The sequence below is a fragment of the Orycteropus afer genome, unplaced genomic scaffold (assembly GCF_000298275.1).
Source record: "Orycteropus afer afer isolate SDZICR_OR568_19922 unplaced genomic scaffold, OryAfe1.0 scaffold00248, whole genome shotgun sequence".
Taxonomy (NCBI): Eukaryota; Metazoa; Chordata; class Mammalia; order Tubulidentata; family Orycteropodidae; genus Orycteropus; species Orycteropus afer.
Window position 1 is genome coordinate 3332515 of NW_006921835.1, and position 12742 is coordinate 3345256.

Genomic DNA, 12742 nt, shown 5'->3' on the forward strand with positions numbered 1-12742 from the left:
AAAAATAAAAAAAGGGCAAAAAAATCGGTGGAGGACAGGGCAGGGCACCCAGGCTCTGTCTCAGCACAGACTGTGGTGGAGTTCCTGTGGGCCCAGAAGATAGGTGGGAATGGAGGATGGCCACACCTCTGTTCACCAATTGGGTGTGGGGTATAAGAGTAACAAGTGGAATGTTGTACCTTTTCAATCTTGCAGGTCTCGAGTATCCTTGGGGTTGTTGGAAGCAGAACGTGTTCTTAAGCCCCAGGAATCTGCGAGAGTGCTGTCTCTTTAACTATCCAAAATAGTTAAGCCTCTTTTTAAACCTTCAAAATGGCGGCAGCCTCCTGACCGGCAAAAGTCCACAGTTCACCCCACCTTTCTCTTCACCTTCTCCGTTTGTTCCCCAGCCACCATGCACAGTCCTTCATGCAGCCCCTGGCTAGCAGGGCTGATTTTTTCGTTAATTGTTAGGTCCTACCACCACTTGGGAATCTCCAAGCTGTCTGTTCTGTCAGGATCACTCAGGATCATTGCCAGACTGCAGCTCCGTATGTCTCCTTTTTTGGTATTTTCACACAAATTCTGCAAGTTGGGGTTCAGTCCACTTCTCTATCCTTCCCTTCAAGGCTCAGAGATCCAGGATTATCTTCCATGTTAATTGGTTTCTTTGTTGAAGAAGGTCTGTGCAGTCTTTCTGCCTAGTCTTCCATCTTCTCAATTCAGCCACTTCCTTCGTTCTTTTTGTAAAAATTAGTCAACAATGTCACAATGAGATGCAAGAGGAATGGGGAAATATAGTCTCTGGATGGGCAACCATTCCTAGTGACAAAATTACACTGTCAAAAGGGACTACAAGTATCAGTGGACAGTTAGCTGCCTTAGCCACAGAAACCTATGGAAATTATTTTAGTCCCTTGTTATGCTACAGTTGTTAATGAAATGTGGTACTCAATCACAGCAAATACATTACTCATGCTTGGTTACCACATGTGCTTTTCACTATTTTCTTGTTAGATGCCATCTAATTGGTCCTGACTCATAGTGAATCTATATACTTATAGAATGAAACACTGCCTGTTCATATGCCATCCTCACAATCGTTGACATACTTAGGCCCATCATTGCAGCCACTGTGTCAATCCATCTTATTGAAGGTCTTCCCCTTTTTCACTGACTTCCACTTTACCCAGCATGATACCTTCTCCAGGGAAGGGTCTTTTCTAACAACATGACCAAAGTATAAGAGACAAAGTCTGGCCATTCTCACTTCTAAAGAACATTTCTGGCTGTACAAGACAGATTTGTTCATTCTTCTAGCAGTCCATGGCACCTTCAATATTCTTGGCCAACACTATGATTCAAGAAGCATCAATTCTTCTGAAGTCTTTCTTATTCACTGTCCAGCTGTCACGCGCATATGAAGCTATTGAAAATGCCATGGCTTGGGCCAGGTGCACCTTCATCTTCAAAGTGACATCTTGGCTCCTAAACACTTTAAAGATGTCTTTTGCAGCAGATTTGCCCAATGCAATACACCATCTGATTTCTTGATTGCTGCTTCCATAGATGTTGATGGTGGATCCAAGTAAAGTGAAATCTTTGACAACTTCAGTCATTTCTCCATTTATCATGATGTTGCATATTGGTCTAGTTATAATTTTTATTTTCTTTATGTTTAAGTGTAATCCATACTGAAGACTGTAGTCTTTGATCTTCATCAGTAAATGCCTCAAATCTTCTTGACTTCAGCAAGCAAGGTTGTGTCATTTGTACATCACAGGTTGTTAATGGGTCTTCCTCCAAACCTGATTCTGCTTTCTTCTTCATATAGTTCAGCTTCTTCGATTATTTGTTTAGCATACTGATTAAGGAACTATGGTGAAAGGATACAACACTGATGCACATCATTCCTGAATTAACCATGCTATATCTCCTTGTTCTATTTGGATGATTGCCTTGTGGTCTATGTACAGGTTCCTCATGCACATGATTAATTGTTCTAGAATTCCCATTCTTTGCAATATTATCTATAATTTGTTATGATCTGCACAGCCAAAGAAGCCTTTGTATAGTCAATAAAACACAAGTAAACATATTTCTGGTATTTTTTGCTTTCAGCTTAGATCCATCTGACATCAGCAATGCTATTCCTCATTTCACATCCTATTCTGAATCTGGCTTTAATTTCTGGCAGTTCCCTATCAATGTACTGTTGTTTTTGTTGTTGTTTTGCCGTCAAGTTGGCCCCGACTCATAGCGACCCCTCCTTGGGTTTCCGAGGCAGTATCACTACGGAAGTAGGATTGCCCAACCTTCCTTCCAAGGAGTGGCTGGTGGGTTTGAACTACTGCTACCAATTTTGAATTATCTTCAGCAAAGTTTTACTTGAATGTGATTTTAATGATATTGTTTGATAATTTCTGCATTCTGTTAGATCACCTTTCTTTGGAATGGGCATAAGTATGGATTTCTTCCTGTTGGTTGGCTTGGTAATTGTCTTCCAAATTTCTTGGCATAAACAATTGAGTGCCTTTAGTGCTGCATCTGTTTGTTGAAACATCTCAATGATTATTCCATCAATTCCTGGAGCTTTGTTTTTTGCCAGTTCTTTCATTGCAGCTTGGATTTCTTCCTTCCACACCATTGGTTCCTGATCATATATATCACCTTCTGAAATTTTTGAGCATCAACTAATTCGTTTTGGTACAGTGACTCTGTGTATTCCTTCCATCTTCTGTTGATGCTTACTGCATTGTTCAATAATTCCCACTTTTAGTAATGTTCTTATTATATACTCCAATGTAGGACCAGTTGCTGTCAAGTTGATTTCCCCCTCCTCATGGCAATCCCACTTGTCAGAATAGAATTGTGCTCCATAGGGTTTTCAGTGGCTTGTTTCCAAAGTAGATCACCAGGTCTTTCTTCTCTTATGTCTCTGAATATACTCAAAGCACCAACCTTTCATTTAATAGCCAAACGCTTAACAGTTTGTACCACCCGAGACTCCTACATTCCCATAGCACTTAAAATTTCCTCTTTTAGAAATTCTCATCATTCTTATATACCTATTCATTACTTATTGACTGTCTCCTTATCTGACATTTCTCATTTGCAACAATAAAAAAATCTATCCAACTATTTTGCACATTAATAATTACATCTTGTAGTAACAAACACTGAGATGCAAGCCAAGAGTAACAGTAGTAATAATGATTAAGCTTATGTGTCAACTTGGCTGGGTCATGATTCCTGGTGGTATGACACTTATGTAACGATATCATTTGGCAGTTATGTAATGATAAAATCTGGCTGTTATGTAATGATTAAATTTGGTGGTTATACATCGATGCATTTTTGCAGTTATGTAATGAAAGTTTTTCTCCATTTTGTTGTCTAATGTGGCCATCCTCTAGTTTTGTATAATGCTGATTTTTACATAAAAACTTGGTCTTTGAAACCTATCCATGTTGATAAGTGAAGAGTGAATATAGTTACTTGGTCAATATCTCCCTTCCCCACTGACAGTAAGCTTCATGAGGACAGGGCCATTATAGTCTTATTCATCATTTCCTCACTGCCCAACATAGTGCCTAACATAGTTCTTCACATATAGCAGAGTATTAATAAATACCTGGAATAAACTAATGAATAAATAAATGAATGAATGAAAGTAGATTCTCATTATTTGAAATAATTATGTTCTTATAAAGTTTTGCAAAAACCAAATTAGCAAATACCAGAGCACCCTAATTTGACCACAGTTGGGAATTTTTCTACCATGATTATTTTTAGCATACAAGAGAATTTGCAAATGGAATCTGTGAATAATGAAGATTATTTATACTAAATTCTGATTGCAATAAATTATCTCTTAAGATACGCCTTATGTTGCAAGCTATCTCTGATTATTTTTGAAATAGTTAGTGGCTAAATAAATAAAACAAAAATTAAGATTCTTTGTCTTTTTTGTCTTTCCATAAAGGGCATGATGCGATTGTCACACTCCTGAAGCATTATAAGAGACCTCAGGATGAATTGCCCTGTAATGAGTATTCTCAGCCTGGAGGAGGTACCCCCATTCTTATTCCGTGTCATTGTTTAGGCAATTTTGTGCCTAAAGATAATAAATCTGTGTTATCATTCTGTGGCGAGGGAGGAGGGCATAGTCTTGTGTCAGGTTAGTTTTATTTTTAGAAATGTGTGTCTGGGTAAGCTGGAATATAAAGAAGCCTCTACTTAGGCTCTTTTCTAATTCACAAATGTGCAGGTTCTCCAAGTTTAACATTTCTTTCATTAGATGCTTATGAAGTTTGTACATGACTAGGAAGGCCTGGTAAGCTGAGAGCAGTTGTTTTTCTTTTCAGTGAACTATTAAAGGAGAACAGAGAAAACTCATATCCGGACATAAATTAAATTTGCTGGAGTCTGGTAGACTCTGAAATTTCTTTTAATCCTTTTATGCACCTTTTAAATAAAGACTTACTGTATAGTTTCAGCATCCAGAGGAAAGACCGAAAAGTCCTGGACTTTAAGCTACAGTCTTGCATGGTTTCCTTACAAAATGTTTCTTTTTAATATTGAATGTTTAAGTAGAAAAAAAAAAAAAAAGATTATTCTCAATTCTGTTATTTATTTCTAGATGGCTCCTATGTGTCTGTTCCATCCCCCTTAGGGAAGATTAAAAGCATGACAAAAGGTATTTTTACTATGGGATAATTGTTGTGTACTTTATTATTTAGGTGTACTTTATTATTTAGGAAAACTATTACCTCAAATATGCTAACTTTCTGTTATGTTTTGCATATTAAAAATGATGAATAGTTTACAAGCACAAACACTATCATCAATAGATCTTTTTTCCATAATTAGCCTTACCTGCTGTACTATTTTGTGTATGTCCTCTCAGTTCACAGGCTATAACAAAGGTGAGAATTTCACAGGAGTCTTAAAGAAATATTTTATTTCCACAGGCATTTTTATTGTTTTATAAAATATAGATTATAACTACTAATATTTAATTGAGAAAAATTGTGAATAGTTTTACTTAGAATAAATATTTGAAGAATTAGATTATTTTTCAAAAGCTCCCATATAAGTAATACTTTGGTAACATTTGAATGTATGGTGCACACAAAATTAAAACCATTCGTCCAAGAAAGTAAACAATATAATTCAATTGTAAATTTATATTTAACTATTTGCTATTTGAACTCATTTAAAATTATTTTTTGGCTTTGGGTTCTTCTTCTGAATGATTCATAAGCTTATTCCTGTCACTTAATTGTCACACCTTTGAGGTTTAGTTTATGACGGTTCAGCTAAGCCTACTGCAATAGATTGAAGGGATTTCCCAGATAAAAGTCTTTATTAAAATGTGTGATATGATAAGCATGTCATCAGGCAAACAGGTTCTTCGTCAGGTCAGGGCTAAACCACTAGCCTTGATAACATCAGGTAATGGAGACAGAGAACTAACATACTTTTGAGAGACAAGGATCGTTTACAACAAGGTTTTAGCACCCCCAAGTACTCAAATACAGCTGGAAATTGAAATATTACTAAGGAATATTTTTGGTTAAGTATGTGTGTGCATGAGTGTGTACGCTTCCACATATGCACTTATTTTTTTAAAAACAACAACAATAAAAAAGCAATTCCTGTTTGCAGAGAAAGCAGACGTTCTCCTCCTAAGGGCTGGATTGCCCTCACATTTCCATCTTCAGCTCTCAGAAATTGAGTTCCATGAGATTATTGGCTCAGGTAACCTAAAAAAGTACCTATGGCTTTAGTTCAATGAGTTCAAAATAGTATATGTTCATTTATTTATTTTAAATAATTTTAGGTTCCTTTGGGAAAGTATATAAAGGACGATGCAGAAATAAAATAGTGGCTATAAAACGGTAAGTATGCAAATGAGATAATTTAGCATCCAGATGGGTTTGTAACCTTTGAAAAGCATGTTGAAGAAGCCCCTTGTTTTGATTAATCTGCTGGATAAGGGTTTCTGTTGCTGCTGTTTCCAGTTATCGAGCCAACACCTACTGCTCCAAGTCAGATGTGGACATGTTTTGCCGAGAGGTGTCTATTCTCTGCCGGCTCAATCATCCCTGTGTGATTCAATTTGTGGGTGCTTGCTTGAACGATCCCAGCCAGTTTGCTATTGTCACTGAGTACATATCAGGAGGTTCTCTGTTCTCCCTTCTTCATGAGCAGAAGAGGTAGGAGAGCTTCCTTTTGATTTTTGATTTGATATGTCATTAGAATTGCCCTTGAACCCACTTAGAGGTTTACAGCTTAGATCGACCTTCACGGTCTGAAATTTCTGAGCAAGTGATATTTTAAAGATGGTTAACAATTTATGCCCATTAATTGTGTTTTAATTAATATGACTACTTCTGTACTTTCTTAACTGGAATTCAATTGAAGGTAAAAAAACCTGAGGAATTTAAATTGGTTACAGCTGCTCATAAAAATCTGTCTAAATTTGAATAAAGCAAATATATGTGATCTTGCAATAAAATAATTTTCAGGGTTTAAAGTATTTATTAAATAAAGTTCTTTTTTAAAAAATAAATAAATAAGTAAAAGAATGTATTTGCAGAAGTCTACTTTGAATTCACTTCCTAGAATTACGCATGTAACAATTAGAATGCAGTTTCACTTGGTCAGTAATTAAAGTATATTCCATTTTTATACTATTAAAAAAGAATTGAGCATAAATATGTCAAGTATTATAAAATCAAGCACACTGTTTTAAGCAAGAGGGGTTGGTATCTGAGTTGATCTATAATTCAAAATTGTCAGATGAAGAAAAAGTATTTTCCAGATTTGTTGAATTTTTAGCTTAACTTTCAATAAAGCACAAAAAGACAAATCAAATCACACACACCATTTGATTTCTTTCAGGAATATATGGTATTGGCTTTGACCATTTCATCCCCATTAAATCTATTTTTAAATTCTAGGATTCTTGACTTGCAGTCTAAATTAATTATTGCAGTAGATGTTGCCAAAGGTATGGAGTACCTTCACAACCTCACACAGCCAATTATACACCGCGACTTGAACAGGTATTTTTTTCCTTAAATAATAAAGTTGGGATTGTTTAACTGACTAGAAGTGTACCACAGATTTAAGATTTATTACAGATTAGTTTTTTTTTTTATATGCCCTGTAGGTAGGAAGACAGGTACCACAAGCCTGGGCAATAGAAAGTGCTAGCATTGACTTTTGCAGGAATGTTGTTGTTGTTGTTATTTGCCATCGAGTCGGTCCCGACTCATAGCAACCCCTCCTTGGGTTTCCGAGGTAGTATCACTACGGAAGTAGGAATGCCCAACCTTCCTTCCGAGGAGTGGCTGGTGGGTTTGAACCGCCAGCCTTCTGGTTAGCAGTCAAGTGCCTTAGGCACTATGCTACCAGAGCTCCTTTTGCAGGAATAGAAGGCTATAAAACAACTTCTCAGGAATCTTTCAGATATGTGAAGACTGGTCTGAAAAACAGTGATAACTGAAAGATTCACTAGAGAGCTAGGTCTCAGGTCAGTAAGGTCATATCAAAAACTGAGCTCAGTGACTGTTACGGAATTATAGTAGGACTTGATATACAATTATTTGAAACACTACTTTTGTACTAACATCTTGGTATTTTTGTGTTAGTAAATTCATCTAAAATACAATGGCTTGTTTACCTACTTAACGACAGAAGATGTTTTCCTATAAAAGAGACTTGAAATAAATATGGAGCCAAAGTATTTCAGAAGTTGAACCCCAACAGGTTTCACAATTTACATACATATATATATATATATATATATATATATATATATATACACAGCAGAGTCTTTCTCTAAGTAAAGATCTGACAGAAAGGCCTATATAAAAAGAGGGGCAGTTTTCGCTGAAGGCAGAATATAGGGTAGAGAATTCTGTTTACGCACCATTTTCCCACAGTCCAAGAAGAGGGATATCTGGCTGTCTCAATGAATTCCCAAAGGCTCTGTGGAGAACAGCTGGACAACCACCAGTCTTGTTTAGGAAACAAGTCATATTACTCCAAATCAATAACTCTTAGTTCATGATTGTCGAGAAAGTTCATGTAGATACTATGTATGATCTTTTATATAATCTATCCAGTTCTTAAAGCTGTTGTCATTGTTGTTATGTGCCATCAAATCAGACCCGACTCATAGTGACATCTCCTTGGGTTTCCGAGGCAGTATCACTATGGAACTAAATTGCCCAACTTCCTTCCAAGGAGTGGCTGGTGAGTTTGTACTACTAAATATTAATTATTTAATCCATTCAGTTATTTGTTCAACACCTATCTGAACATCTACTAAGTTACTATGTTTGTACTTGGCACAGTAGAGCTGGCAATGTAAAACTGCCATAGACTCTATTTCCGAGGTGGTTCTTACTCTGAAAGGAGCTCTGGTGGCTCAGTGCCTGAGACATTTGACTGCTAACCAGAAGGTTGGTGGTTAAAACCTACCAGCCACTCTGAGGAAGGAAGAGTGGGCAATCTACTTCTCTAAAGATTTATCACTTCAGAAACCCAACGGAGGTTACTATGAGTTGACATTGACTTGATGGCAGTGTTTTTTTTTTTTTTTTTAATTTTATTTTTTGGTTTTCATACTTTGAGAGGAAAAATGCATAAATATATTTTAAAGTATAAAATAACAAGTTAGATAAAAGAAATAGTGCAAAATATCTATGAAACTTACTACTTCTCAGCAGTTTAGAGTCCATATAATGAAAGAGGTGACATTTGAGCTTGGCCCTGAAAAGTAGCTGTAGTAGAAGAACATTTTAGGTTTCTTGTTGTTGTTGTTGTTATGTGCTGTCGAGTCAGCTTGGGGAAGGTAATATAAAAATAGATTTCCCATGACCATGGAGTTGATTCTGACCCATGGCAATCCATGTAGGTCGGTATAAAACTGTGTCCCACTGAGTTTTTAATGACTGCTTTTTTGGAAGTACATTGCCAGACTTTTCTTCTCAGTTGCCTCTGGGTAGACTTGAAACTCCATCCTTTAAGTTAGCAGCTGAGAGTGTTAGCCACTTGCACCTCCCAGGGGTTCTGAGAAAATAGAGAGAGGTCAGAAAATTAAAGGTATATGTAGGAGAAATGAATCATTTTGTTTTACTGTGTAAATGTATGTAGTATGTATTCTTCACTGTTAGCTATTAGTTCTATTTTTTAACTCTCTTTCCAAAGCATGGTATTTTTTTCTTCAAATTTCAGTAACAATATTTAGAAAACAGATATAGATGAAGAAAATAAATTAACATACAGCAAATTGGTAATATGTGAGTTTGGGGAATATTATCTTGTCATACCAAACTTTATTTCATGTGGTATTAAAACCATGAATGATACTTGCAAGTTTTCTCTAGCTGTGCCTCTATTTGTGGGGCAATTGAATGTGTTTTATTTCTTTTTGAGTACATGGAATTTGTTGCCACCAGGTTATATGTCAGGACTGAAAACAGAAACTTGAATTAAAAGTGAAAATAAAGCATTTACTGTGTAACAGATATATAAGAAGTTATTGTTAGTTAGGTGCCATAGAAGAGGTTCTATTACACACTGACCCTGTGTACACAGAACAAGACACTGAGCAGTCCTGTGCCATCCTCACAATCATGGCTGTGTCTGAGGACATTATTGCATCCACTGTCTCAATCCACGTCACAGTAGGTCTTCCATTTTTCATGTCCAAAGTACATTAGACAAAGTCTCCCCATCCTCACTTTCTAGGAGCATTCAGGCTGTACTTCTTCCAAGACAGATTTGTTTGTCTGGCAGACCAGGACACATTCAGTATTGTTTGCAAAACAGTAATTCCAATGCATCAGTTCTTCAGTCTTTGTCGGTTTTTCACATGCACATGAGGTGATTGAGAATACAAGGGCTTGAGTCAGGTACAACTTAGTCCTCAAAGTGACATCTTTGCTATTTAACACCTTAAAGAGGTCTTTTGCTACCCAATGCAATATGCTATTTGAGTTCTTGTGTTTCCATGGTCATTGATTGTAGATCAAAGTAAAACGGAATCCTTGACAGCTTCAAAATTTTCTCCATTAACCATTTTATTGGACCGTTTGTGAAGAATTTTGTTTTCTTTACTTTGAGATGTAATCCATACTGAAGTCTGTAGCCTTTGATCTTTGTCAGCAAGTACTTCAAGTCCTCTTAACTTTCAGCAAGCAAGGTTGTACTATCTGCATATCTTGTTAATGAGTCTTTCTTCAATTCTGATGTTGCATTCTTCTTTGTGTAGTCCAACTTCTTGTATTATTCACTCAGCGCACAGTTTGAATAAGTATGGTGAAAGGTTACAACTCTGACACATGCTTTTCCTGATTTTAAATCACACAGTACCCACTTATTCTGTTCGAATGATTGCCCCTTTGTCTATGTATAGGTTCCACATGAATGTAATTAAGTGTTCTGGAATTTCATTATTCACTATGTTATCTATGCTGTTGTTGTTAGATGCTGTTGGGTTGGCTCTGACTCATAGTGACCCTATGTACAATGGAATGAAGCACTTCCCAGTCCTACGCCAACCTCACAATCCTTCCTATACCTTAGCCCAATGCTGCCTCCTTTGTTATCTCGTGGAGGGCCTTTCCCTTTTTGTTGATGCTCCACTTTACCAAGCATATTATCCTTCTCCAGGGAATGGTCTCTTCTGACAACATGATCAAAGTAGATGAGATGAAGCCTGGCCATTCTTGCTTCCAAGGAGCATTCCAGCTGCACTTCTCCCAAAACAGATTTGTTAGTTCTCTGGTAATGCATGGTATTTTCAGTATTCTTCACCAGTACCACAATCAAAAACATCAACTATTCTTCGGTCTTCCTTATTCATTGTCTGTCTTTCACATGCATACTAGGAGATTGAAAACACCATGGCTTGGGTTATAGTTGTTGTTTTTAGGTGTCATTGAGTTGGCTTCAACTCATAGTGACCCTATGTACAACAGAACAAAGCACTGCCCAGTCCTTGGGTTGGGTTAGGCACACCTTAATCTTCAAAGAGACATTTTTGCTTTTCAGCATGTTAAAGAGGTCTTTTGTAGCAGATTTTCCCAGTGCGGTATGTCATCTGATTTCTGGACTGCTGCTTCCCATAGTTGTTGATTGTGGATCCAAGTAATATGAAATCTTTGACAACTTCAATCTCTTCTCCATTTGTCATGATGCTTCTTATTAGTCTACTTGTGAGGATTTTCATTTTCTTTATACTGAGATGTAATCCATACTGCAGACTGTAGTCTTCAATCTTCATAAGTAAGTGCTTCAAGTTGTCCTCACTTTCAGCAAGCCATCTGAATATCACCTGCAAGGAAGACCAGTTAAAATGAGTATTATTCAAATTCACACACCAAGCACTAAAGCCAAAGATGAAGAAATTTAAGATTTTTACAATTTCTGCAGTCTGAAATTTGTCAAACAGGCAATCAAAGCAATCACTGGTAATTGGATTGTGAAAGTTGCAAACAGAAGAAGGATCAGTAGTTGGAAAATATGGGCTTGGTGGAAGAAATGACAATGGAATATAACATGATAGTTTTTTGCAGGACCAACAACTTATTCATTGCAAATACCTTTTTTTCAGCAACATAAACAGTGACTATACATGTGGACCTTGGTGGATGAAACACACAATAATCAAATTGAATACATCTGTGGAGAGAGATAATGGAGAAGCTTATTATCATCAGTCAGGATAAGGGTAGAGATTGACTGTGGAATAGACCATCACTTGCTCATATGGAAGTTCAAATTGAAGCTAAAGAAAATTAAAATAAGTCCTTGATAGCCAAGATACAACCTTGAGTATATGCCATCAGAATTTAAAGATCATATCAAGAATGAATTTGGCACATTGAATACTAATAACCAAGACCAGACTAACTGTGGGATGACATCAAGGACATCATACATGAAGAAAGTAAAAGGTCATTAAAAAGAGAAGTTTATATGAAATCAGTTTAAAATCAAGAAAAATGTGTGTCAAGGCTATACCCTTCACCATACTTATTCAGTATGTATGCTGAGTAACTAATCCCAGAAGCTAGACTATGTGAAGAAGAATGTGACATCAGGATTGGAGGAATACTTATTAACAATTTGTGATATGCAGATAAGACAGCCTTGCTTTCTAAAAGTGAAGAGGATTTGAAGCACTCTTACTGATGAAGATCGAAGACTACAACCTTCACCTCCATAAAAGGAAAACTTAAACCCTCACAACTGGATCAATAAGCAACAAACATCATGATAAATGGAGAAAATATCAAGGACTTTATTTTTCTTGGATCCACAAGCAGCAGTCAGGAAATCAAATGACGTATTATATTGAGGGAACCTATTGCAAAAGACTTCTTTTAAGTTAAAGAGTCTTTTAAGTTAAAAAGCAAATATGACATCTTGAGGACTAATGTAAGCCTGACCCAAGCTGTGAGATTTTCAGTCATTGCATAAGTAATTGAGAGCTGGACAATGAATAGGGTAGCCTGACCGATGTTGACAAAGAATATTGAACAGAAAAATGAACAAATCTGTCTTGGAATAAGTGCAACCAGAATGCTCCTTGGATGCGAGGATGGTGAGTCTTCGTCTCACCTCCTTTGGATGTGTTATCAGGTGGAACCAGTCCCTGAAGAATGCTATCATGCTTGATAAAGTAAAAGGTCATTGAAAAAGTGGAAGACCCGTAAGGAGATGGATTGACACAGAGGCT

At 36.6% G+C, this 12742-nt stretch overlaps 1 protein-coding gene across 1 annotated transcript in view; it reads left to right on the top strand.

Moving 5' to 3' along the window:
• The window catches only part of LOC103204430 (serine/threonine-protein kinase TNNI3K), a 661050-nt gene that overhangs the window by 353692 nt on the left and 294616 nt on the right, over nucleotides 1-12742 (top strand). Inside the window, exons 14-19 of the mRNA XM_042782150.1 lie at nucleotides 3965-4051; nucleotides 4622-4678; nucleotides 5650-5742; nucleotides 5825-5882; nucleotides 6006-6200; nucleotides 6948-7052. Coding sequence (XP_042638084.1) covers nucleotides 3965-4051; nucleotides 4622-4678; nucleotides 5650-5742; nucleotides 5825-5882; nucleotides 6006-6200; nucleotides 6948-7052 — 595 coding nt within the window. The remainder of the gene's footprint in view (nucleotides 1-3964; nucleotides 4052-4621; nucleotides 4679-5649; nucleotides 5743-5824; nucleotides 5883-6005; nucleotides 6201-6947; nucleotides 7053-12742) is intronic.